Source organism: Chlorocebus sabaeus, chromosome 22 (genome assembly GCF_047675955.1).
Source record: "Chlorocebus sabaeus isolate Y175 chromosome 22, mChlSab1.0.hap1, whole genome shotgun sequence".
Taxonomy (NCBI): Eukaryota; Metazoa; Chordata; class Mammalia; order Primates; family Cercopithecidae; genus Chlorocebus; species Chlorocebus sabaeus.
Window position 1 is genome coordinate 14,204,813 of NC_132925.1, and position 25,878 is coordinate 14,230,690.

At 39.5% G+C, this 25,878-nt stretch overlaps 2 protein-coding genes, 1 non-coding gene and 1 pseudogene across 9 annotated transcripts in view; 2 read left to right on the forward strand and 2 right to left on the reverse strand.

Annotated features, from left to right (window-relative positions):
- Positions 1-3,327, reverse strand: part of PROS1 (protein S) — a 101,553-nt gene extending 98,226 nt beyond the window's left edge. Inside the window, exon 1 of the mRNA XM_007986148.3 lies at positions 3,082-3,327. Coding sequence (XP_007984339.2) covers positions 3,082-3,157 — 76 coding nt within the window. The 5' untranslated portion in view covers positions 3,158-3,327. The remainder of the gene's footprint in view (positions 1-3,081) is intronic.
- A 3,438-nt stretch (positions 3,328-6,765) lies between these two features.
- On the forward strand, positions 6,766-6,872 carry LOC119625970 (U6 spliceosomal RNA). The gene has a single exon (XR_005242183.1). It is a non-coding gene; the product is annotated as a U6 spliceosomal RNA (small nuclear RNA).
- A 3,041-nt stretch (positions 6,873-9,913) lies between these two features.
- ARL13B (ARF like GTPase 13B) overlaps positions 9,914-25,878 on the forward strand; it is a 71,098-nt gene continuing 55,133 nt past the window's right edge. The window contains exons 1-4 of one of the 7 annotated variants that reach the window (XM_073009667.1): positions 9,914-10,252; positions 25,016-25,086; positions 25,217-25,381; positions 25,720-25,841. In XM_073009667.1, the coding sequence (XP_072865768.1) occupies positions 25,299-25,381; positions 25,720-25,841 (205 nt within the window). In that variant the 5' untranslated portion in view covers positions 9,914-10,252; positions 25,016-25,086; positions 25,217-25,298. The remainder of the gene's footprint in view (positions 10,253-25,015; positions 25,087-25,216; positions 25,382-25,719; positions 25,842-25,878) is intronic. The other 6 variants (XM_073009666.1, XM_038003197.2, XM_038003199.2 and 3 more) reach the window with 6 other exon arrangements.
- On the reverse strand, positions 17,830-18,143 carry LOC119625823 (non-histone chromosomal protein HMG-14 pseudogene; annotated as a pseudogene).

The window sequence follows — 25,878 nt, forward strand, 5'->3', positions numbered from 1 at the left end:
TCCTCCTCAGCCTCCCAAAGTGCTGGGATTATAGGTGTGAGCAACCATGACTGGGTGACAGTATATATGTTAAATATAGAGATTTTCATCCTTCTCTCTCATACATATATGTATGTATAGATATTATATGTATTCTGGAAAATTAGTTAATATCTCTGAACAATTTCTTTATTTTTAAACAAATAAGTTGAATTAGATTATTTCTAATAACTCTTCCTAAAATAAAACTATGATTTGTAAATGTTTTTCTTTAAATCACAACTATAAGCCAGCCATGGTGGTGTATACCTATAGTCCCAGACACTCAGGAGGCTGATTGGAGGATTGCTTGAGGTCAGGAGTTCAAAGCTGTAGTACCTGTGAATAGTCACTGCACTCCAGTCTGGGCAAGATAGCGAGATTTTTTTCATCACAAAAATGTATTTTTTAATGGTCCATAGCTTTCTATGGCCTAAACAACGAATTATAGGCTGGGTGTGGTGGCTCACACCTGTAATCCCAGCACTTTGGGAGGCCAAGGCAGGAGGATCACCGGAGGTCAGGAGTTCAAGACCATCACTGGAGGTCAGGAGTTCAAGACCAGCTTGGCCAACATAGTAAAACCCTATCTCTACAAAAAATACAAAAATTCGCTGGGTGTGGTGGTGCATGCCTATAATACCAGCTACTCGGGAGGCTGAGGTGGGAGGATGCCTGTAATACCAGCTACCCAGGAGGCGGAGGTTGCAGTGAGCTGGGATCATACCACTGCACTCTTGCACTCCAGCCTGGGCAACAGGGCGAGACTCCATCTCTAAATAAATAAATAAATAATTCTAAGTAAGGGACTATACAATGAATTACAAATAAAATATTTATAACTCTAATTATATCTCAAATTTAAAATCATTTAGAGGCTGGGCAAGGTGACTCTCACCTGTAATCTCAGCACTCCGGCCAGCCAAAGTAGGCAGGCCGCTTGAACTCAGGAGTTCAAGACCAGGCTAGGCAACATGGCAAAACACTAACTCTACCAATAAAAAAAAAAACATACACACAGACACACACACACACACACACAAATTAGCTGGGCATGGTGCCAGATGCCTGTTGTTCCAGCTACTCAGGAGGCTGAGCTGGGAGGATCCCATGAGCCCGGGAGGGGGAGGTTGCAGTGAGCTGTGATCATGCCACTGCACTCCAGACTTAGTGAGAGAACCAGACCTTCTCAAAAAACAAATAAATAAGTAAAAATAAAGTAAAATTAAATCATATGGATTAAAAAATCACATCTATATCTAAATTTCCTCTTTAGTAAACCACAGATGACTTTTAATCCAATTAAGCAATCAAAAACTTTTTAACTGAAGGCATTATGGGGCCAACTATTCTTTATGTGATATACTCGAAGAATTAATTTGTCTGCTCTATCAGTGTTTATATATAACAAGTGTAATTCCCCATATGTTTATATATAATACACACACACAAACCCATATAATTTTTACCTCTGCCTAGATTCAGTCAAAATGTAAAAATCTCTACAAAAAGAAAAGGCCTAGCAAATTTCTATGATGACAAGGAGTTAAGTGTGGCAAGCTACTTTGCCTTTCTCCTCTCCAAAACACTAGCTACGAAGCAAATATTTAATTGTCCTAATGAACTATATAGGTAATAAGCACCTGGAGTCACAAATCGGCTTAATGATAGAGGTTTGAATGCTGAAGTTTTGCAGTTGTAGCTCTTTAGTGTAAAATCAAAAAATAATGTTTTAGTCCCAAGTTAGATTTTTAAAGTACTGCATTCATCCTGATGACTAATAGAAACTAGTGGAATGTTAGTAAATTGATATATAATTCTCTAGAAATTTCCACCTTCGAAAAGTTTACTTTGGAGCTCTAGGCTCCTAAAACTTATTTGTAATTTAGAGTTCTCACTCCCATTCCAATCCCTGAAAATAAAACATAAAACAAGAAGGCATTTTTGGCTAGGCGTGGTGGCCCATGCCTGTAATCCCAGGATTTTGGGAAGCCGAGGCGGGTGGATCACCTGAGGTCAGGAGTTTGAGACCAGCCTGGCCAACATGGCGAAACCCCGTCTCTAGTAAAAATACCAAAAAAAAAAAAAAAAAAAAAAAAAAAAAAAAAATTAGCCGGGTGTTGAGGCAGGCACCTGTAATCCCAGCTGCTTGGGAGGCTGAGGCATGAGTATCACTTGAACCCGGAGGCGGAGGTTGCAGTGAGTGGAGATGGAGTCACTGCACTCCAGCCTGGGCAGCAGAGCAGTCCCTCTCAAACAAAAAGGCATTTTTATTCAACAAACACGCTTACAACTTTAGAAAACAAATTAACTGACCACTAAAATGTACTAATTGCCTTGCTATTCCTTATGTATTTTTCAGAGAAAACTTAATATCCTGTCTTGAACCTGGGCATAAGGACGTAAAGAACCTGAAACGCAAAGATAAAGAATTCATGTCACCACCTCAGATCAGTGGCACACAGTGTTAAAAAATCCTCAGTACAAACGGTCTGAGAAATAGAATACAGTATTTAACAGTCCTTTTGATTTCAGGGTTAGAAAGTGACATATACCTACTGCTATACAAACCCTCAGTCATCCCAAAACAGGTCGTTAATATGAGACAAGCAAACTAAGCTCAAAGTCCAGAAATTGCAAAAGGGAGGTAAGTTTCAGGAGACCGGTGCAGGTTGGGGGCAGGCGCCTGGACAAAGGGAAAACACAGGGTGTTACCTTTTCTTCCCTACTCGTATACTGGAATCTGCTCATCCTGCCTGGGAACTTCAGCTTTGAAGGGAAACGGGCAGGTGTTCTCATCCCTCCATTGATACTTAGTGTCAACTAGGTTCTTACATCTGTACTGTAGGCAATACATTCTCGTAACTGTGCAGATAGTGATCCTGCCCCACCATTACACTGCTTGCTCTATCCACGGCTGTTTCCATCCGCTGGGTGTCTGTCGGTACTTACTGGAAACTTTCTAGGAGGCTGCAGTTCCTGAGAAGAAAATCCTACTAACCAGGGCACGTAGTTCAGTCGACAATGCTAGGGAAGGGAGAAGAGACGCTATTGATTACTCACAGTTTGCCTCTGAGACGGGAAGCACTAGGAGGAGACATGCCAGCAGCGCCCCGCAGCGCCCACCCAGGACCCTCATTTCGAAGCGCGCGGAGGCGCGGGCGGGGACGGTGGCGCGTCGCGGCGGGGACCGGAGCGCTGGGCGCCGCGGAGCTGCGAGCTTATGCGCCTCGGTCTGAGCAGTGCTGCGCGGCGGCGCCTGCGACCCAGCGAGCCTCGGCGGAACAGCCGGGGGCGGAGGGGACCGCCCGCTCCCAGCCCCCAGCCCGAGAGGGGAAGTGATAACAAGGACATTTCCAGGAAGCTTTTCGGAACTGGGGGATGGGCTCTAGTGTTGGAGGCCTAGTAAACACTGCCGAGACATCCTTCCTCACCAGCCCCCTAGCTGCTGCTTTTCGTTCCTTTCCTCCACAGTGTGAAGTTTCCGAAGGGGAAGGGGTGGCGAACGCAGTTCTCTGACTGGTCAAGAGAACTTCCAGGGTTCAAGAGGACAGGATCGCTAGGTTCAAAAGGAGAAATAGTGAGACACTGACTTGCCCCTGAAAATATTAACCAAAACCTGGAACTCAATGAGGACTTTAGGAAGAACTATGGTGATAGTAAAAGTAAATGGGGTCATTTTGATCATCCATATGTTTTTTTGGTCTTGTATGCCATACAGGCATACAAAAAATATAAAGAATATGAAGAAAAGAAGGGAATATTAGAATAATCTGCCTTAAAAAAAATCTTGCTCCTCTAAAGACTTCAGTTGAAAGTGAATATCTATACATCTACCTATTTATTAATTTAATTTTTTTTTTTTTTTTTTTTTTTTTTTTTTTTTGAGACAGAGTCTCACTCTGTCGCCCAGGATGCAGTGCAGTGGCGCAATTTCGGCTCACTGCAACCTCCACCTCCCGGGTTCAAGTCATTCTCCTGTCTCAGCCTCCTGAGTAACTGGGATTACAGGCAACCGCCCCCATGCCTGGCTAGTTTTTTTTGTATTTTTAGTAGAGACAGAGTTTCACCATGTTGGCCAGGCTGGTTCTGAACTCCTGACCACAAGGGATCCACCTGCCTCGGCCTCCCAAAGTGCTAGGATTGCAGACATGAACCACCGCACCTGGCCTCATTTATTTATTTATGTGAGACAGGGTCTCACTGGGTTGCCCAGACTGGAGTGCAGTGGTGTAATCATAGCTCACTGCAGCCTCAAACTTCTGAGCACAAACAATCCTCCTGCCTCAGTCTCCTGAGTACCTAGGACTATAGCCACACACCACTATGCCAGGCTAATTTTAAATTTTTTTTTTTTTTTGGCAGAGATGGTATCTTGCTGTGTTGCCCAGGCTGGTCTGGAACTCCTGACCTCAAGTAGTCCTCTTGCCTTGGCCTCCCAAAGCTTTGAGATTACAGGGGTGAGCCACTTCTCCAGGCCTGAATATCTTTTTAACACCACAAATTTCATCACACTGCCAGTAATAATTATCAGCACTGAAAATTATGTGTCCTACATTATAATGTCAAACTTTGTAAAACCATCTGGAATCTATTAATATACAATTTGATAATACGTCTTTGGATAAAATTCTGGGTTTTTAATTAATCTCAGAAGTGAACTTTGTGAAAGTGATATCTGGCTTTAGCTCAATATGAATTGACACTTGCTAATCTCATTTAGCCAAACTTTGGTTTTGATACAGACCTTAATATACAATTAAAAGTTGTCCAAAATTTAACTTTTAATCTAATCTCATTCATAATCTTAATCCCATCATTTTATCCAGTTTTACACTTCTCCATGTCATCTTCTACCAACATAGTGTCTAATTTACTTATTATTTATATTTATTATCCACTTCATCTGTCTTCACCAGTAGAATGTAAGATTCATTAGGGCAGGAATTTTTAAAGGTTTTGTTCACAACTATATTATTAGTGCTTAGAACAGTGACTGGTACGTAAACATTTCATTCAGTTTAATTCAACAGTGTGTGCCTGGGAATATTTATGCCAAAATGTCAACAATTATCCTGAAATGACAATGTTAACTAGAATCATAGCAGCATAACTCTTTTCATCATTCAGAATAAACCAGATTACACACTAAAAAGCCAGAAAATTAGTGTTTTAGATAACAAGTGTTTATTTCTTGCTCATTGCAAGTCTACTACAAGTCTGCATGACTTTCCAGGTAACTATCTTCCATGTGTTAACTCAGCGATTCATACTGCTTTGATTTTACAGTCTCTCAAAGTCAACATAGTCTTCTACAATTACCATTGCAAGAAAAGAGAGAACATTGAGAATTGTGCCCCAGCTCTTAAATAGTTTTACCAAGAAGTGACATACCACTTACATTTCATTAGACAAAGCAAGGCATGAGGTATGCCTGACTTGAAGAGGGTGGGAATAACTGTTATTTCATGTGCCTGTAAGGAAAGAGAACTAGACATGGTGAGCAGCACTTATGGCTACAAAACCACTTAAGATATTCAAAAACTAAGAGTCAGCTTTGCTAAGGGACTGCATGTTGGCACTAGGAATGCTCGGTAATGTTATCACTAGCAGAACTGGGGAAGGCAAGAAGTAGAGCAGGTGCTTTAATAGTATTGTTTCATTATGACATGGCTGAGAAAAATAAAATGAATTACTGGCCCAGGCGACTGTGTGTATGGAGTTTGCATGTTCTCCCCACGTCTGCATGGGTTTTCTCCAGGTACTCCAGCTTCCTCCCACATCCGAAAGATGTGCATGTTAGGTGAATTGGTGTGTATAACCTGTCCCAGTCTGAGTGTGGGCGTGTATGAGAGCACCCTGTGATAGAATGGTGTCCTGTTGAGGGCTAGCCTCACCTTTTACCCTGAGATGCCACCTATGTCCCTGAACTGGAATAAGTGGACAAATAATTATCTTACTTGTTGTCATTAATCTTTCTTAAATGTATGTATAGCTCACATTTATTTCAACGTTTACTATTACTAGGGTTTTCATCTTTATTTTGAAGTTTGGTGATGTTTTTGTGACCAGAAATGTACCATAGGAACTTAATTCTGGTTTATATCAATTTGTCTATGGTAAAATTGGTTTTATTATATGTTATTTTGTTTAAAATGGTAGTTTCTAAGAAACTCTGGATGAAGATAAATGAGAATTTACTGTAAAACTGGTGTTGAGTATATATTTGTAAAAAACAGTACTGAGTATGGTTCCAAAAATGCTCAAGAAACATACACATCGCAAGACCCTTCAGTCACAGAAGTAATAATCAATTTCCACAAGAGAACATGTTTTAAAAAAGAAAAGCAGGCCAGGCGCGGTGGCTCAAGCCTGTAATCCCAGCACTTTGGGAGGCCGAGACGGGCGGATCACGAGGTCAGAAGATCGAGACCATCCTGGCTAACACGGTGAAACCCCGTCTCTACTAAAACTACAAAAAAACTAGCCGGGCGAGGTGGCGGGCGCCTGTAGTCCCAGCTACTCGGGAGGCTGAGGCAGGAGAATGGCATGAACCCGGGAGGCGGAACTTGCAGTGAGATGAGATCCGGCCACTGCACTCCAGCCTGGGCGACAGAGCGACTCCGTCTCAAAAAAAAAAAAAAAAGAAAGAAAAAGAAAAGCAGAGGGAAAAGGTCCTGTCTTAGAGGTTACATACAGAAAGCCAGAGGAGGAATGGCCAGGGAGCTCAGAAGAGAACCAGGGGTAGTGCTCACTTCGGCAGCACATGTACTACAATTGGAACAATGCAGAGAAGATTAGCATGGCCCCTGCGCAAGGACGACATGCAAATTCATGAAGCGGTCCATACTAAATTTAAAAAATGAAGAAGAGAACCAGGGTAGGGCAGTGCACTGCATAACTGTGAAAGACCAAGACAGGAAACAGTTTTAGAAAAGTTAACTATATTGTATATATTAAATAATAGAAAAGAGAGCTGATTTGGTAATTAGGAAGATATAAGTTATATCAAAAAATATGTTTTCAGTAGTTAGATGGGACAGAAGCCCAATCATAGTAAATGGATCAAAGAGTGAATACAAACAATATAACTTTAGGGTTTGCAAGACACTAGTTTAAGAAAGCGAGTCATGAAAGTAGAATCATCAGAAACAGTCCTAAATTGGCTTGGAGTTAAGGGTGCATTGCAGTCTCATCCTGTCCTGCTCTCCTATCTCCCACCATGGATATTTGGAGGTAGGAGGAAACATACCATAAGTGTTTATGGGACAGGTGACACCAACTTTAAAATCTGCTATCTATCATTTATCGGAAATTACACTTGAGCTTCATTTCTCTCATTTCACCATCTTAGCAACCTGGCAAAGTAGTTATTTTAATTTCCATGTTATAGATAGGGTTGTTGGAGCTCAGAAAAAGTTATCCCAAAATAAAGGCCTTGGAAGCAAAGTTTCTGTCTCCAACTTTCTGTTCCCCATCTCTTGCACCTCATTCTCCCGCTAAGCAAGCCATAGAAACTATAATTCCTCTTTCTCCAGGCACAGTTACAGAAACCACAACCCCCTTTCCCCAAAGCCAGCCATAAACCCCAAAATATTACTCTAACCTTCTTCCTTTCTGTGAAAGACCTGCCCATAAATAAATTCTTTGACCTGCATTGTTTGATAGTACGTTTTAAGATTCCCATTCTAGAAAGCGTCCTAACCCAGACCCTGGAAGAAGGAATGCTGAACAGTTAGGTCGAGAGGAATCTGAACAGACAGGACTTGCTGAGTTTCTTCACATAGTCTCTTCTTATTAGGGCATATCCTTTTTGATCAATAAGAGTTCTACATGGCTTTTCATTCTTCATCGAACCCAAGTGTAAAAATGGGTAGTTTTCCCCATATCTTTGCATCTCCATTTGCAAGGCTCCCATGTCACATAAAACTTGGATTAAATAAATTTGTTGTGCTTTTCTCTTGTTATTCTATCTTTTTGTTATATGCGTGTTGGCTGTGACTATTAAGATGAGAAGAAAAGGTATCACTCCCTTTGTTTCCCATAAGGCACAGTATTTTGGAGACAGCAAGCTGTATGAGATGTATATAAATTTGAATTAAAATTACATGAGGCTGGGTGCCATGGCTCATGCCTGTAATCCCAGCACTTTGAGGCAGGTGGATCATTTGAGGCCAGGAGTTTGAGACCAGCCTGGGCAACATGATGAAACCCCATTTCTACAAAAAATACAAAAATCAGCTGGGCGTGATGGCACACATCAGTAGTCCCAGCCACTTGGGAGGCTGAGGCAGGAGGATCACTTGACCCCAGGAGGCAGAGGTTGCAGTGAATGGAGATCCTGCCACTGCACCCCTGCCTGGGTGACAGAGGGAGACTCTGTCTCAAAAACAGAACAAAACAAAACAAAGTTACATGAGTTAGTAAAGGACAGAGAGTAATTTAAAACCTATATCTATCTTAGTTTCAAATCATTATATTCCCCATGAATACACTGGGATTCTCAGTGCCTTCTATCCTTTTATCAGGATTTGATAATATTTATTTAAGTAGAAAATGGACACACAGATCCCTACATATTGTGCATAATTTTTTTTTTCCCTACAGAAACGTCCTTGTCATTTCTTACTCTCCAAAGAATATAAAAGAAATGCAAAATTACATACCTCTTTAAAAAATAAACCATTACAAAATAGTCAAGAGATAACAATCTTCATCTTGCAGAAATCAAATAGCCAGCAATTTATGTACCTAAAAATCCAGAAACAAACATACATCAAATGGTTATTTATTTATTTATTTATTTATTTATTTATTGTTGAGACGGAGTCTCGCTCTGTTGCCCAGGCTGGAGTGCAGTGGCGAGATCTCATCTTACTGCAACCTCCGCCTCCCGGGTTCAAGGGATTCCCCTGCTTCAGCCTCCCGCGTAGTGGGACTACAGGCGCGTGCCACCACACCCGGCTAATTTTTCTTTCTTTTTTTTCTTTTTTTTGTATTTTTAGTAGAGACGGGGTTTCATCGTGTTAGCCAGGATGGTCTGGATCGCCTGGTCTCGTAATCCGCCCGCTTCGGCCTCCCAAGGTGCTGGGATTACAGGAGTGAGCCACCGCGCAGGCCCCAAATGGTTATCTTTGAGAGATCCTGTGAGATCTCGTTTTCTTCATCTTGTTTCATTTTAGTATTTTTCACATTTTCTACAACAAATGCATTTTTCTTTTGTAATCACAGTCCCCCCTACAACAAATATCATACAATTCCATTTCACATATGTAACAGTGATAAATATTTTAGAGATTAAGGCTTCATTCTTATCTGACCTATTGAGAAAATTTAGCAAGCGAATTTCCCCCTTGTCTTTAACTTATAAGAATTGCCCCAGTGTGTTGTTCCTGTAGTTATGCTGCCTAAGTCGGCCAGAATCCTGGAGGGTTCCCATCCCTGCGCAAAAACAAATAAACAAACAAAAAATAAAAAAAAAGAGAAAAAGAAAAAGAAAGAAAGAAAAGAAAGAAAAAGAGAAAACCCATGCACAAGACCTGAGATCTCCGAATCTCAGTTGGGGACACTGGAGAAAGAAAAGGAACAACACCATGGATTGGCAACACATTTTGTATAGGTATAAAGATAGGCCTTTCTGGAGATTTGTCCTGGATCCTCCAGCTTATCTCCGGACGCTCCGGTTGCCTAGTTACGAGAACTAGCTACCTCGAGCTCCGCCTCCTTCTTCTAGAGTACTCCCCTTTCACCTTTCCTGGTCTCGCGCAGGGGCGGGTAGCCAGGACTCTTCAGCCACTCAGAGGCCTCCACCGCAGGATCGCAACCGATGATTGGAGGAGCGCAGTATGGGCGTTGCCTGGGGAACGCCTTACGCGCCTCGAAGTAACGTCAGCACGTCGACGCGCGGCTTTTTTTCAGCCGGGTCCCGCTAACTCGGCTGCGGTGTGTCTGCGTCTGTGGCCAGGCTGTTTCTTGGCTAAGAGAGCTGTCGTCGCGGACCGGCGCGGTTAGCAGGGCTTAGTGCTCGGCCTGGCCGCCCTGACCTCCCTCCCGGCTTTTCCTTCCGACTTATCCACTTTAGGGGCGTCTCGGAGTGGCGGAGGCCCCCGGGGAAGAGCGGGGTGCCGGTGTCCGCTCCGGGCTCGGATGGGAAGTGGCGGGAGGAGCGACCCGGGATGTTCAGTCTGATGGCCAGTTGCTGCGGTTGGTTCAAGCGGTGGCGGGAGCCCGTCAGGTAGGCTAGAGCAGCTGTCCCGGCCGTCCTAGGAGTTGGGGATGGCTGCGCCCCAGGGGCGGGGCGCCGCCTCTTCCCCGCGCCTGGAAGAGTCTGTCCCAGGCCGCAAGGGATGCTTTCATTCCCAGGGTGTCCCGGGAGGGAGAGATTGGAGGATGTAGCGTTTCTCTCTGGTCCACTTTACGTTACGATTGACAGTGCTTATCGTTGTTATATTTTAAATAGGTTTGAATTTGTTAAAAAGTGTGTGTGTGTGTATGTGTGTGTGGAATTGAAAACTATCCGTTGTGTGTTTTTCTTCTGAAGCTTTTGTACTGGAAATTCTTTTAAAAAGAGGGGGACATGGAATATAGTTTTCATAATATGCGCACATTCCATTCCAACTTACACCTCCGCACACTCCCACACAGTTGTATTTGAGCACGTGGGCTTGAAATCTGGCTCCACTACTTAATAATTATATGACTCAACCATTTTGGCCCCACCTTTCTTAAATATTAAACGAGAGTGATAATACTCTGTGCTTTAGAAATATTGTATTCAATGAGAACAAGTGATGGATAGTGTTTTCTTAACTGTAATGTAGCTTCCAATTTTCATACGGTCTCTAGTAAAACATTTTAATTGAAAGGGTCCACTTTTTAACATTTCATTTTGCAATGCTAGAAGTGTTAATAATTAGCACCTGTTACTTGATATTCATTCATTCAACAAATATTTATTAAGACAATACCTTGTGCCAGGTGCTGTCTTAGGAAATAATCAGTGAAATTGATGCTTTTGAAACTGAGTCCTAACCTGTAAAGAAACCTCGTGTTTGTTATATAAATAATGTTGACTTTTCATAGTTCTAGTCTGGAATTGGGCCAAGGATAAGATAAAGCAAAGTTTTTTTTTTGTTTTTTGTTTTTTAATTGTTAACATTTTAAGTATATTTGCCAAGAGAATGAACTGTCCTTTAAGGAATGAATCTGAAAAGCTACACTGACACATTATAATGGAAAATACATGTCTAGGTTGGAAAAAAAGTAACTTTAAATGAAACTAAAGATTCGTCCTGATTATTAGCTCTTAACTGAATTTGAATGTTTTAAATATAAGTGGTAAGATCAACTCTGTAAGTCAAAGATGGGCTGGATTTGGTGGCTCTCGCCTGTAATCCCAGCACTTTGGGAGGCCGAGGCTGTTGGGTCTTTGGAGCTCTGGGATTCGAGACCAGCCTGGGGAATATGGCGAAACCCCGTTTCTACAATAAAATAAACGGCGCGGTGACGCGCACCTGTAGTCCCAGCTACTCCGGAGGCTGAGTCAGTAGGATCACTTGAGCCCGGGAGGCGGAGGTTGCAGTGAGCCGATATCACTCCACTGCCTGGGTGACACAGTGCAACCCTGTCTCAAAAAAAAAAAAAAAAAAAAAAAAAAAGAAAGGTCAAAGAGTGGTTTTAGGTGTATAGAGTCTGATTTTTTTGTTTTAATTATATTCTGGTCTAATTTCAAAGTATCTACTAAGACTTGAGGGTCATTCATAATAGTTGGCGCCTCATTTCCATCGTGTCTGCTTTTAAGAAATGTATTTGGTTTCTATTGAAGGCATATAACTTACGTTCTTTTATCTAAGAACAGTGAAAATGTGTAATTCGAAGGAGTGTTCAATTTAATTCATCATTCTTAGTCTTTGCTTTCCTTAGCAGCTTTTGTGTATATACGCTCTGGAATGATTTGTTTAAAGGAAAGACAGAGTTCAGAGAAAGGAGAATGTATTGATTTCCAAGTAGAACAGATAATTGAATTTTCTTAATAAAGCATTAGTAAAATTTAGCTGCATAACCCAGATTGTATATTCTTCTTTAGTAAGCACCATCTAAATTTGTCCTGTCCGGTAGGGTAACAACGAGCTACATGTGGCTGTTGAGCGTTTGAAATGTGGCTAGTCTGAATTGAGATGCTGTAAGTGTATGTTTAATACATAGTGGCCTTTGAAAGATTTATTATGCAAAAAAGTCAGCATCTTATCAGTCTTTTAAAAGTTTGATTACATGTTGAAATGATAACTTTTGCATATGTTAGGTTAGATAATATATTAGAATTAACCTTTTTTTACTTTTTAAAAAATGAGATTACTAGAGAATTTCAATGTATATGTGGCTTATATTACATTTCTTCTGGACCTTACTGTTCTAGATCATAGTCTAATATAAAGGACATAGGTAAACATCTCAATTTGGATAACTGTCAAAGGATTTGAAAACAAGTTGGATTACACCTATCTTCTAAATCCTCTTGTTCAATGCCTGATTTATAACAGTGGCTGAATAAATATTTGCCAAATACTGTATGTAGTTTGATTTTTCTTAGTAATAGTCATCCTTAAGTAAATAACATTAGCAAGTAGTTCCATTTATTTTACTGGAATAAATGAGAGGTGAGCAAGCTAATTTTAAAAACAAAATTTTGTGCTTTTATGGTATTCTCTATTTTTTCAACAGAAATTGCCTGTTTGATTATGTATTTGTTTTCTGTAGAATTTCTTATTAAGATTCCTCTTCATGTTTATATTTTATGAAGATATCCTGACAAATGTGAGGAGTGAATTTGTAAAAGAGATGATGATGGTTATTAATATATTATATTTGAGATTACTTTGTAGATCTGTTTAATATATTCTGTACCCATTGTATTTACCCACCGCTCCTCACTTAGATCCTCTCCTAGTGAGCATATTATTCCAGACATTGGAATCAGGGATTAGATTTGTGTGATAAGGACAAGGTAGGAGTCAGAGATCAAGTGTTAAGGCACCAGTCTAGGTCAGGAGTCAAGATCTTATAAAAGTTTAAGGCTTGATCCCCCTTAGTGGAGTACCGAACCCCACTTATTTGGGGTTTGGTATGGCCCCATTCATGAATTTTGGTTCAGTTTGGTATGGCTCCATTCATGAATCAGTGAATGTGGAAATAAACTCTTGAAACTTTTATTGTTCGTAAGTTTGTCTTTTAAAAATATGTTACCAAATTGCTCCTCAGAAAGGATTAAAAAAATAAAATAAAACACCGTTTCTACTCCTGCCAACAGGGCATTGGAGTGCCTTTTTCACTGAGAAAATCAGGAGTCATCAGTTTTTCATCTTCTTCAGGTCACAGGGGAAACTGCTTTCCGCTTTGAGTTTCTGGTTTTTTGTTGTTGTTGTTGTTGTTGTTGTTGATTACTAGGAAGATTAGCTTTTTTTTCCTTGAACATTTGTGTTTTTCTCAGCAATTGTCCATTGGATTCCTGTTATGTTTTATCTATGGGGGCAGGTGTGTTTTCCTACTGAATTTTTAAAAAGAAATTTTAAGTGTTTATCATAGCTACTGTTTCTCTGTAGTACAATTGACACTTAAACAACACAGGGTTTAGGGGCACTGAACCCCGCCTTGCCAGCAGTCAGAAATCCGCGTATAACTTTTGACTTCTCAAAAACTTAATTACTAATAGCCTCCTGTTGACTAGAAACCTTACTGATAACGTGAATAGTCAGTTACCACAGATTTTTTATGTTATATGTATAATTTATTGTTATCTTAAAGTTAGAGGAAAGGAAATGTTAAGAAAATCATAAGGGACTGGGCGCGGTGGCTCAGGCCTGTAATCCCAGCACTTTGGGAGGCCGAAGTGGGCGGATTACTTGAGGTCAAGAGTTCAAGACTAGCCTGGCCAACATGGTAGAAACCCTGTCTCTATTAAAAATACAAAAATTAGCTGGGCGCGGTAGCGGGTGCCTGTAAATACCAGCTACTCGGTAGGCTGAGGCAGGAGAATCACTTGAACCTGGGAGATGGAGGTTGCAGTGAGCCGAGATCGTGCCACTGCACTCCAGCCTGGGCGACAGAGCAAGACTCTGTCTTAAAAAAAAAAATATATATATATATATATATATATGGAAGAAAAAATGTATTAACTATTAAGTAGAAGCGGATCATCATAAAGGTCTCCATCCTTATCCTCTTCCCTTTGAGTAGCCTGAGGAGAAAGAGGAAGAGGGGTTGGTCTTACTGTCTCAGAGATTGCAGAGGCAGAAGAGGTAGACATGGAGGCTAGGGAGGCAGAGGAGGCCGGAGAGGAAGGCACACCTGTAACTTTGATTAAACAAAAATTTGTGTATAAGTAGAACTGTGCAGTTCAAACGTGTGTTGTTCAAGGGTCAGTTGTATAATGTTGGAAGTATTTTCTTTCCATTTGTTATATTTTCAAATTTTTGTGATTTTTATATATAAACATTTAAAATTTTTGATTTCAGGCTGGATGTGGTGGCTCACACATGTAATCCTAGTGCTTTGGGAAGATTGCTTGAGCCTAGGAGTTTGAGATCAGCTTGGGCAATATAGTGAGACCCCATCCCTACAAAGCAGTTTTTAAAAAATTAGCCATACGTAGTGGCATGTGCCTGTAGTCCGAGCTACTTGGGGGGCTGAGGCAGGAGGATGGCTTGAGCCCCAGAGGTGGAGGCTGCAGTGAGCCAAGGTTGCCCCAATGCAGCCTAGCCTGGGCAAAAAAGCGAAACCCTGTCTCAATCAATCAATCAATCAATAAGACTAAATAAAAATTTTAAATTCAGATATATTACTCTTTCAGTGTAATGTTTAGAAAGTTCATCAGCATTCCAATATTACATTCACATATACTTTTTTCTAGTACTTTTATATTTTAATTTTTAACATTAAAAAATTTTAATCTGTTGCAATTTATTTAGCCTATAGGGAGCAGCCTTCATCCTGAGAACAGGACACAAGGTCTGTGAAGCTATGATGCTCAGTAAATCTCTGGGCCTTACAGCAGATTCTAACCCTTACACATTCTCATCTACACATTTTGAGCTCCTGTTATTTGTAACATAGCATCTAGGTGATGAAATATTGCGTGTAAAATACAATGATTGAATATGCAAGAGTTGAAAGATGATTTTTAAGATTTTTAACGAGAATCAGGAAAGAGGATTTTAGAAGGGGTGTAATTTTACCTGGATCTTGAAGAAATTTATGCAACAAATTTTGCATACAAATTTTGGCAACAAAATTCTTTGTTTATATAAAAATATACATGTTATGTAACTCCTTATATATTATGTATATATAATGAAAAATATTTTTACTATTATTTAATCAAAAGGAAGATATAATAAGTACTATATGCCTGCCAGGTTTTATAAATTTTAATCTTTAGTCATCATATTTCAATTTTAATAAGTAGGTAACAAATCCTTGAAACTTCCTGCCCCCTATTCGTCTCCTCCCTTTCTTCCACAGAGTTAACCTTTAATTGGAACTGATTTCTTGTCCATCTATGTTTTTTCAGCATCACAATACAACCTATCAAAGCTGTACTTCAAATTTATTAGTAAATTGTTGTTTGCTGTGGCCAAGTCTAAAATAAGATATTCAAATGTTACAGTACACAACGTTTCTAGTGGTCTGTTTATCCTCTTTGCTATGAACTTTTTCATTGAGGGAATACTTAACTCCCTAATACCATCATTCTTGGCCTATATAAATATAACTATAAATCTAGACCATTTATAGAAATTGCTGAGTTCTTAATTTTCTAATTAAACTGTACATACAGATTAGCGAGGATTATCTATTGTACTGTATGCTGAACTGGAATATTTTACATCTCTTTTTATCCCTCTAGTTCTAATTGATTATGCATAGTAAGAATTTTAGAATTTTAAGATAGAAAAGGACCTAGAGACACTCTTATTTTACCCTCTTATATTTTAGAGATGAGAAATGGACGCTAAGAATTTGACTTGATCAAGGCTTTAAAGCAGGCTGTGAACCCAGGTTTGGCCTTCTCACTATTTATTCATACTCAATAAATTTAGATAATGATTTTACTATAATATGGGGTTCTAGATCTGAATCGAAATGTCAGAAAATAGCATCCTTCTGCAATAAAATCACACTTTTTTCAATACATTTTTTCATTCTATCAATTTGTCGTATAGTGATTCTTTAAAATTCTCACATATGTATCACAAAACCCTGTTCTGAAGTCTTTTTTGTATATGTATTTGTTACTTTTAGAATTTGTATGTTAATGTTAAAATTTAGAACTTGCTCCATGTATTTTTAAATGTTTTGGATGATAGAGTTTCGGTGTGTCAAACTTTGATTTTAGTGTTTTTAGTGAAATATTTTCTTTGACTTGCATAATATTTTTGAAGTTAGAAAACAGCTTTTATGGGCCAGGCATGGTGGCTCACACCTGTAATCCCTGCACTTTGGGAGGCCATGGTGGATGGATCACTTGAGGTCAGGAATTCAAGAGGAGCCTGGCCAACATAGTGAAACCCCGTCTCTACTAAATACAAAAAATTAGCCAGGCATAGTGGTAGGCTCCTGTAATCCCAGCTACTTGGGAGGCTGAGGCGGGAGAATTGCTTGCACCCAGGAGGCAGAGGTTGCGGTGAGTCGAGATCTCGCCACTGCACCCTCCAGCCTGAGTGACAGAACGAGACTCCATCCCCCACCAAAAAAAGGAATAGCTTTTATGTAATTAACATATTGAAAGTATTATCTTCCTTAGTTAAAAGATGAGGAAGTTTAGATTTGTAGGTGTTCAAATGATTGCCATAATGTCATTCAGGAAAGGGTCTCGCTCTGTTGCCTAGTCTGGAGTGCAGAGGAGTGATCATGGCTCACTGCAGCCCTGGCTGCCTGGGCTCAAGTGATCCTCCCACTTCAGTCTCCCGAGTAACTGGGAGGTACGTGCCACCATGCCTGGCTAATTTATTTTTATTTTTTTATTTGTAGAGAAAAGGCCACACCATATTGCCCAGGCATGTCTCAATCTCCTGGGCTCAAGTAATTCTCCCACCTTGGCCACCCAAAGGGATTATAGGCATGAGCCACAGTGCCCGGCCTCTTTTTAAAATAGTTATAGTGATGTTCCAACTTAACGTTTGGAGGCAAATTTTTCTTAAGAGGATTATCAGGAGCCAGTATCTACAAGTGTTTGATAAGCTGTACACATTCTACCAATTCACAGTTTAATACCATGTACACGATATAGCCAAATTTTCAATTTTTCACAGCACATTAACACAGTTATCAGGAAAACAGGACTTCTGTGACCGAAGATGTTACAGTGTACACAGTTCTGACAGGGAGAGCCACTATCAAGGAGTGGTTTTCTTTAGGAAACAATTCTGTGGAAAAAACATGGGAATAGGAGTAATTTAAAATGTTCAAGACATTAAATGCAGGATTCTGACTCTGTATTGCCATTTAGTATATTTTGTATTACAATATATAAAAACTCAGCCCTAATCTATGGAATGTTATGCTGACATCCAAGACACTCAAAACTTGCTGTAATTCAGTATCCCATACTATTTTCTGGTTTCATGAAAAATAAACAACCAGAGAATTATTTCACCTCCTGAAAAAACTTAACAATGGAATGAGGTGGGATTTCCTGCTTCTCAAAAATGTTTCTAGAGCTACTAAAAAACTTGCACTTACAAAACAGTTGATAAAAATACCCTGGATTGTACAAGAAGGGAGACAGGGACTACAGATAAGACACGGTATATTATATTAATCAGACTTGGCTTCTTTCTCTCCTGCTTCATTAGAGGTTGGAGTCTCCTCGGTTTTAGTTTCTTCGTTTTCTGCAGGTAAATCTTCTTTAGTTTCTTGGTTAGCCATTTTGGCCTATTTTCCCTTTGCTCCCTTTTTCCCTTTTGTTTGCATTTTTTTTTTTTTTTAATCTAAAGATTTATCCTTTCCTGATGCCTCTTTGGCTTCATTTCCACTTTTGCAGGAGCAGGTTTAGCTGACAAGTACACAGATCTCCTCTTGGGCTCTTCCTTCGCCACCCCTTCAGCTGAACTGACCTTCCTCTTGGGCATCTTGGCGGCAGGAAGGGCGCTTGCTGGGCACCTGTGGGCCACGGCGCTGAGAGCCTTCGCGAAGCTGGGCTGCCTGGCTACTGGCACTCCTCCCGCCGCCTGAGCTACTGAGACCCCTATTTCAGTTTTGAAAGTCTTTCTGTTCATTAGTACCTTGAAACCATGAGCATGTAAGCTTTTTTCAGAAAACTTCAGCCAATTTGATGTATGTGGATTTAATTACATTCTTTAATATGAGCTATTTTGATGTGAAGATTTGTATAACTTCATTATAGTACTTTCTCAATCTAATGTATTTTAATTTTACTTAATATTTACTCAGCAAATGGGGGTCAGAAAATGTTTGTTGTCTCTTTCAGTAGAGAAGCCTACTGTGTGCCCAGCACATTTGATACAGGCACTACAGAGCTGATTAAGAGAAGTTCTGGTAGAGGAGCCTGTGTAAAAAGTAGCCGGGGATGGCTGTGAAGGGCTGGGGGAATACCTGGCATGGACGGAATCCTTGGCATGGCAGGCCTCCCAGGAGTGGCAGAAGTGGGGGCTGCCAAATTGAGACTTGATTCTCTATAAGGATTTTAAACAGAAAAATGCTGTGGTTAGATTTTTTTTTTTTAAACAGCCTCACGCTGTCACCCAGGCTAGAGTGCAGTGACATCATCCCAACTCATTGCAGCCTGTCTTATTTAATTTTCATTACATCCGTTTAGAATGGCTATTGTTATTATCCTATTTTATTGATGAAATTCTGAGAAGTTATGTGTCGTATAGCTTAGAAATGGCAAATCTGGCACTTGAACTCAGTTCTCTAACACCAAGTTTGTGGCTACCTTTCAGAGTACCCGTAATTCCTCTTATGTTACTTATTACTAGTATAACATACTGTAAATCCTATAATACTTCAGAGTTCTTTGTATCTCAGCCTTTCTAGTAATCAAAGACCTAGGGATGACTGTAATATTAGGAATGAAGTGATCACTTTCAAGTTCTGGAAAGGTTCCATCATTAATTATTTGATAATACAGTTTGTTTGTTTGTTTGTTTGTTTGTTTTTGAGACGAAGTCTTGCTCTGTTGCCCAGGCTGGAGTGTAATGGCGCGATCTCAACTCACTGCAACCTCCACCTCCTGGGTTCAAGTGATTCTCCTGTCTCAACCTTCTGAGTAGCTGTGATTGCAGGTGTGCACCACCAGGCCTGGCTAATTTTTTTTTTTTTTTTTGTATTTTTAGTAGAGATGGGGTTTCACCATGTTGGCCAGGCTAGTCTCAAACTCCTGACCTCAAGTAATCCACCTGCATTGGCCTCCCAAAGTGCTGAGATTACAGGCGTGAGCCACTGTGCCTGGCCCAGTTTGATTATGTCTTAGCTGAAATGTTTGGGACCTAAGATTTATCAAATTTTTTTTTTTTTATTTTGGAACATTTGCATATATATATAACGAAGTATCTTGGGAATGGCCTCCAAGCCTAAACACGAATTTCATTTATGTTGTATATACAATAGCCTGAAGGTAATTTTATAAAATATTTTAAGTAATTTTGTACATATAACAAAGTTTCGATTGCCACCTGTCACATGAAGTCAGATGTGGAATTTTCCACTGTGGCGTCATACTGATGTTTAAAAAGTTTAGGATTTTGGAGCGTTTCAGATTCCAGAGTTTTGGACTAGGGATGCTCATTTACTGGTTCCTAGAAGTATGTCAAGTTCCCTTTAGACTCACTACATAGTTGTATTGAGTTGTGACTATGTTCTTCTTTTGTTTGAGGCTGCTATACTGAGATGTCCTCTTAAGCCCTTGTTTATCAACTCATAACGTGAGTGGTATTTTCTTGTGCAGTGTTCTCATTCTAGAATCGCTTCATCTTCCTTCTGTTTTCACCTTTTCCTTGCTTGGCTAACTTCTCACTTTAAGAACTTAGGTTAGGCATTACCTTAAGAAGCTTCTCTGACCTTCTGCCCTAATTTTGGGCTGGATAAAGTCCCCTTGTTGTGTATTCCTTTATCATCTTACATATATAGCTAAACATGTTAAACTTTCGTGGTGTCAGAATGTATTTGTATTTATGTTTTAGTCACTCTCACTAGAGGTTGAGCACTTCAGGACAGAAATGATGTCTGAGGCATTTTTGTGTCCACAATGCTTAATGTGCTTTAATTGTATTACCATCTGACCAAATGATTAAATGATTGATTTTATTGCTAGTGTCAACTTTTGTAGACACTGTAAACCTAAGAGCACTGTATATTATTTTTTCAATTTGAAGGGCTAATGTATTTGATCAGAGAATCATCAGACTAAGAGATATTGGCAATCTTTCATCTTTCTGTTGTCATACAGCACCACAGCCAAACTGTTCCCAATAATAATTTACCATTTTTTTGTATGTGTGTATGCATGCATGTATGAATGAATTAATGAATGAATGACAGGGTCTCATTCTGTTGCCCACGCTTCAATGCAGTGGTGCAGTCATGGCTCACTGCAGCTTCAGTGGGCTCAAGTGATCCTCCCACCTCAGCCTTCCAAGTAGCCAGAACTGTAGGCTCACATCACCATTCCCAGCTAATTTTTTAAAAAGTTTGTTGTAGGGACACAGTCTCATTATGTTGCCCAAGCTGGTCTTGGGCTTAAGTGATCCTCCTGCTTTGGCCTCCCAGAGTGCTGGGACTACAGGTGTGAGCCACCGTGCCCGTCCAATTTATCATGTTTTAAAAAGTTGTAGCTACGTGTACATTTTAACATAGGTTAAATAAATTATACCTCTTTATAGAAGCCTGAGTTTTAGGTGAATGTTAACCTTTTAATCACATTCTGTCCTGAAAGTATAAATGTAATCCTTCGTTATCAGGCTTTGCAGTAATTCATGCTGTGATTTTTATTTGTACTACTTATTAGTTATGTTTATTCAGTAATGCTTTAATTCCCTAAAACATTTAATTAAAGCCTTTTTCAAGAATAGGGCATAATCTTAAAAATTAACTAGTTGCAAAGGTAGTCAAAGTGAAAATAGAAATAGAATTATTTTATGCCAGTCTCAACACTATTATAATTCTCTAAAGTGATTTTCTTCTTTGAGGGACATTTTTGTTTGTTTGAGCCTAATAGCCTATAAATAAAGACAGACTCTTATGGTAAAAGCTGATTTTCTTGGTGGCCTTAGGAACAGTGTTTCAAAATGCACAGTATATATGTATTTAGATGTTTGTTTTTTAAAAAAACTGAAATCTTGACAAGAATGGAGAAAAACATGAGATGCTCTATGTAATGGAGAACAAGGAGTTATTTTTCATGAAATGGTATATCAGGGAATTTTTACTTTGACTAGTAAGGGATGTGAAAAGATTTTGTGATGTTTCCAGGAAATGCCAACTCAGTTGATGCTCATTTGTTTATTTGTGGTATTATCTTCTCTGACTTCCAGAGTGGGCTCTGTGGTCTGCTGTCTATCCTTACGACTGCCCACTGCTTCCCCTAATTTATAACAGTTATCCCATGTTACTGTAATTACCTCTCCAGTGCCTTTTTTCTTTCTAGGCTCTAAGGTTTATGAGGCCTAAGAATTGTGGATATTTGTTTGCTGCTATGTAAGGGGTGCTTAATATTTATGGAATAAATGATGTAAACTAGTAGAAAACAGGGATTTATTCCCCAAAAGTAATTGCTTTGGTTCATGGCAATGTTTAAAGCACTGTAGATCTTGAAATGCATTGTATACATAAAGAACAATTGAGTTAGCTTTAATATTAGCGTTACTTTAGTCCAATTCATTGTATCTCTAGTAACTTGAATTATCTAAAATATTTATTTTATCATTTTATTTTAATTTTATTTATTTTATTTTTTGAGACAGCATCTCACTCTGTTGCCCAGGCTGGAGTGCAAGTGGTACGATCTCGTCTCACTGCAACCTCTGCCTCCCGGGTTTAAGCAATTCTCACATCTTAGCTTCCCAGGTAGCTGGGACTACAGGCATGTACTGCGAGCCTGGCTAATTTTTGTGGTTTTTTTTTTTTTTTTTTTTTTTTTTGTAGTGATGGGATTTCGCCATGTTGTCCAGGCTGGTCTCGAACTCTTGAGCTCAAGTAATCTGCCCTTCTTGGCCTCCCAAAGTGCTGAGATTACAGGAATGAACCTCCAGGCCTGACCTGGCTTGTTTTATTTCATTTTATTATTTTGTTTTATTTTTGAGATGCAGTCTTGCTCTGTTGCCCAGACTGGGGTGCAGGGGTGTGATCTCGGCTCATTGCAACCTCTGCCTCCTGTGTTCAAGCGATTCTGCAGCCTCAGCCTTCTGAGTAGCTGGGATTACAGGTGTATGCCACCATGCCCAGCTAATCTTTGTATTTTTAGTAGAGATGGGGCTTCGCCATGTTGCTCAGGCTGGTCTCGAACTCCTGAACTCAAAGTGATCTGCCCACCTTAGCCTCCCATAGTGCTGGGATTACAGGAATGAGCCACCACACCTGGCCTGTTTTATTTTTGAGACAGGGTCTTGCTCTGTTGCCCAGGCTTCAGTACAGTGACACAATCATGGCTCACTACAGCCTTGACCTGCCAGGCTCAAGGAGTCCTCCTGCCTCAGCCTCTGGAGTGGCTGAGACTACAGAAATATGCCTCCATGCTTTGCTAAGCTACTCATTTTAATGCTATGTTATCCATCTTCTCTGAATAGTCATTTACTATATTTTGTTTTGGAAGTTATTTTGTACTTAAATCTTGTTCTTTGATATTTGATAGTTCTATGAGTTATTTAATTAATAATTATGAATTCAAACAAAATAATAAAATTATATTCTTAATATCTTACAGCTTCCTTAGGAAGTAAATTCGTATTTTTCATAGTTGATAATGCAGGTACATTTCCAGATGGATAGAGGTTCCTGGACCTTGCCTACTACCTCTTCTCCATAAATCTATAATCTGCTGTGGGTCTTTGTGGCATTCCCACTGGCTTCGCCACCAGCCAATTGAGAATGGGGCCCTGGAGTGCTGCTTATTGTGATTTACCTTATTCTCACACTAAGTCAAGTATAGACACAGCTTCTCTTTATTTCCCATGCTAGGTATGGGATGGTTGAAACATCTAGAGAAGATAAAAGCTCCTAGATAACACAGGAAATTAATATGGAATTCATTTTACTCATAGTAGAAGTCAGAATCCTCACAATGGCATATAGGCTTACGTGAACTGGTCTCTGATGTGTCTCTGACTTCCTGTCTTCCTATTCTGCTCCTTTCTCACTTGGTTTCATCACAGTGGCTTCCTTGCCGATTCTTGGACCTTCCTGCATTTCTGTACCTAAGGGTCTTTGCACCAGCTATTCTCTCTTGCCCCGAATATATGCATGACTCCATCCTTCAAGTCCTTGCTCAGATTTTTACCTTCTGAATGAGGTCTGCCTTGACCGCCCTATGTAAACCTGCCTCCTCCTCCCACCCCCAGCCTTGATCCCTTGTACCCTGCTCTACTCTATTTTTTTTCCCATAGTACTTAATCACCTTCTACACTTTATTATTTATCGTATTATTACTGGCTATCTTTTGTCACTAAAATGTAAGCTTAACAAGGAAGAATTTCTTTATCTGTTTTTGTTTTATTATGGTGGTGGTTGCTGTAGTAAACAAGTGTATCTCAAATACCTGGAACACTGGTGTCTGGTATATAGAAGATGGTCCGTGATTATTTATTTAATAAATTATCAGTGTGGCTTTTGCCAGACTAAGTTGGTTGTTTCTCAGCTTGTGACCCATAACTAGCCTGCCTCACACTCTCACCTCTGTCTTCTTTGTTACATGGCCCCTTCGAGTACACCTGATTTTTTTTTCCCCACAAGTCTAAATCCAAGAGAGCAAAGCCTAGAGAAATGAAAGCACACCCTTTACAGCCATCTGAATTCTGTTTTCAACCCTCCGTGGGATGATTGCTAAAGAAGAACTATACTCCATAGGAGATTGGTCATACCCTATGGTCTAAATATGGCAGCTGTGTTAAGCTGTGGCTTTTTTTCTGTGTATTCCCAAGGCAGTTTTCATTTCCAAATCCATGGTGGTAATGAACTGCCTCACCTCTTATATTGTGCAAAGTTCAACCTAGAACAGAAATGACTATATAGTGGTAAACGGAATCACCAAGTTAATAGGACTAGGACCAGTATAATAGGTTTGCTCCTTTATACCTGTCCCACATATAAGTCCCTACGAATTAGGTGAATTGGGTTCTGGTTCTGAGTCTGTGACTGATTCATTGTGTGGCCTTTGACCAGATTACTTAATTTATCTGGACTTATGTTTCTTCAGTTTTTAAGTTGAACTGGGTGTTTTTTTGTTTTTTGTTTTTTTCCTGTGGAGTTTAGCTGTATCATGAGAAATATTTTAAACTTTACAATTGTAGTAACCTTCTCTCAAAATGTTAACACTTCATAATCATGTTATTTTGTATAAATTTATATTTGGTAAGATGCTACATATTTAAAAACAGTTATGTACTTTCATAAGATAAACAGGTTTGTGATAATTTGTTAGCTTTCAATAAACTAGGAAATCGATTCTTTAGCCATGATAGATAACTCAGAGATTGTCTCCCCACCTTCCTATCTTCCTTCTTTCCCTTATTCTCTGTCCTTTGGATTATCTATTGTACAGTTTTACTTTATTTGCTTGGAGAACAAAAGGATGATCCTTTAAAGGTATTTTTCTTGAATTTGCTTGTGAATCTATATTTTATTCATCATTGTACTCCCTAGCATCCAACAGATTTTCTTGTGCTTAATAGGTGCTCCTTAAATGTTAATTGAATTAATGAATTTGCATTTATTTTTCTCAATACTAAATTAACAAAGAAAGTGATTTTTAAATTTCTATTATTTTAAGAAAGGTGACTCTTTTGATGGTGGGACTTGATAATGCTGGTAAAACCGCAACAGCAAAGGGAATCCAAGGAGGTAAGCTGAAAATATTTATGTGCTTTCTGAACTCTATTAAATTATTCTGAATTGTATATTTATGTTAAGTTGCTTTATTCCTTATTAATTTGGTACAGATACTGTGCACTCCATTACTTTATATTCTTAGTATACTGGTGACTCATGGCAAATAGGCTCTGGATTAATGGGACCAGACTATTACCACGTTTCAGATTTGAATACATGCAGAGATGCAGAGACTCCTTGATGCCTTTGATCTGCTAAGAGGGAATAGTATTTGTATTCTAGACAATAGGAAGGAAAATTCAAGAAGGTGAGCTGCCCTGCTTTTAAGAATACCTATCTTCTACTTACATTTTCCTGGCTAGAAGTTAGTCACATGCCTGTGCTTATATGAAAGAGAGGTAGAAGTATAGTTAGCCAGCATAGTTCTCTTTGAATTTCTTGATGCTTTTTTTCAATATAAGTAATTTTCATAATTAAGTTATAGATAAGGCCTCTATATCATTAAATGGCTTTATATCATACATACTGCATCTCATTGAATATTGAATATATATCATACGTACTACATCTCATTGAGTGTATCTCATTGAATGCTGGCTAGTCTTTTTTTTTTAATTTTTAATTTATTAGGTTTTTTTTTGGTAGAGATGGGGTCTCCCTATGTTGCCCAAGCTGGTTTGGAATGCCTAGCCTCAAGCTATTCTTCTGCCTTGGCCTCCAAGAGTGCTGGGATTACAGGCATGAGCCACCACGCCCAGCCCGGCCAGGTAATCTTAATTTAATGCTTTGTGCTACAATATAGCA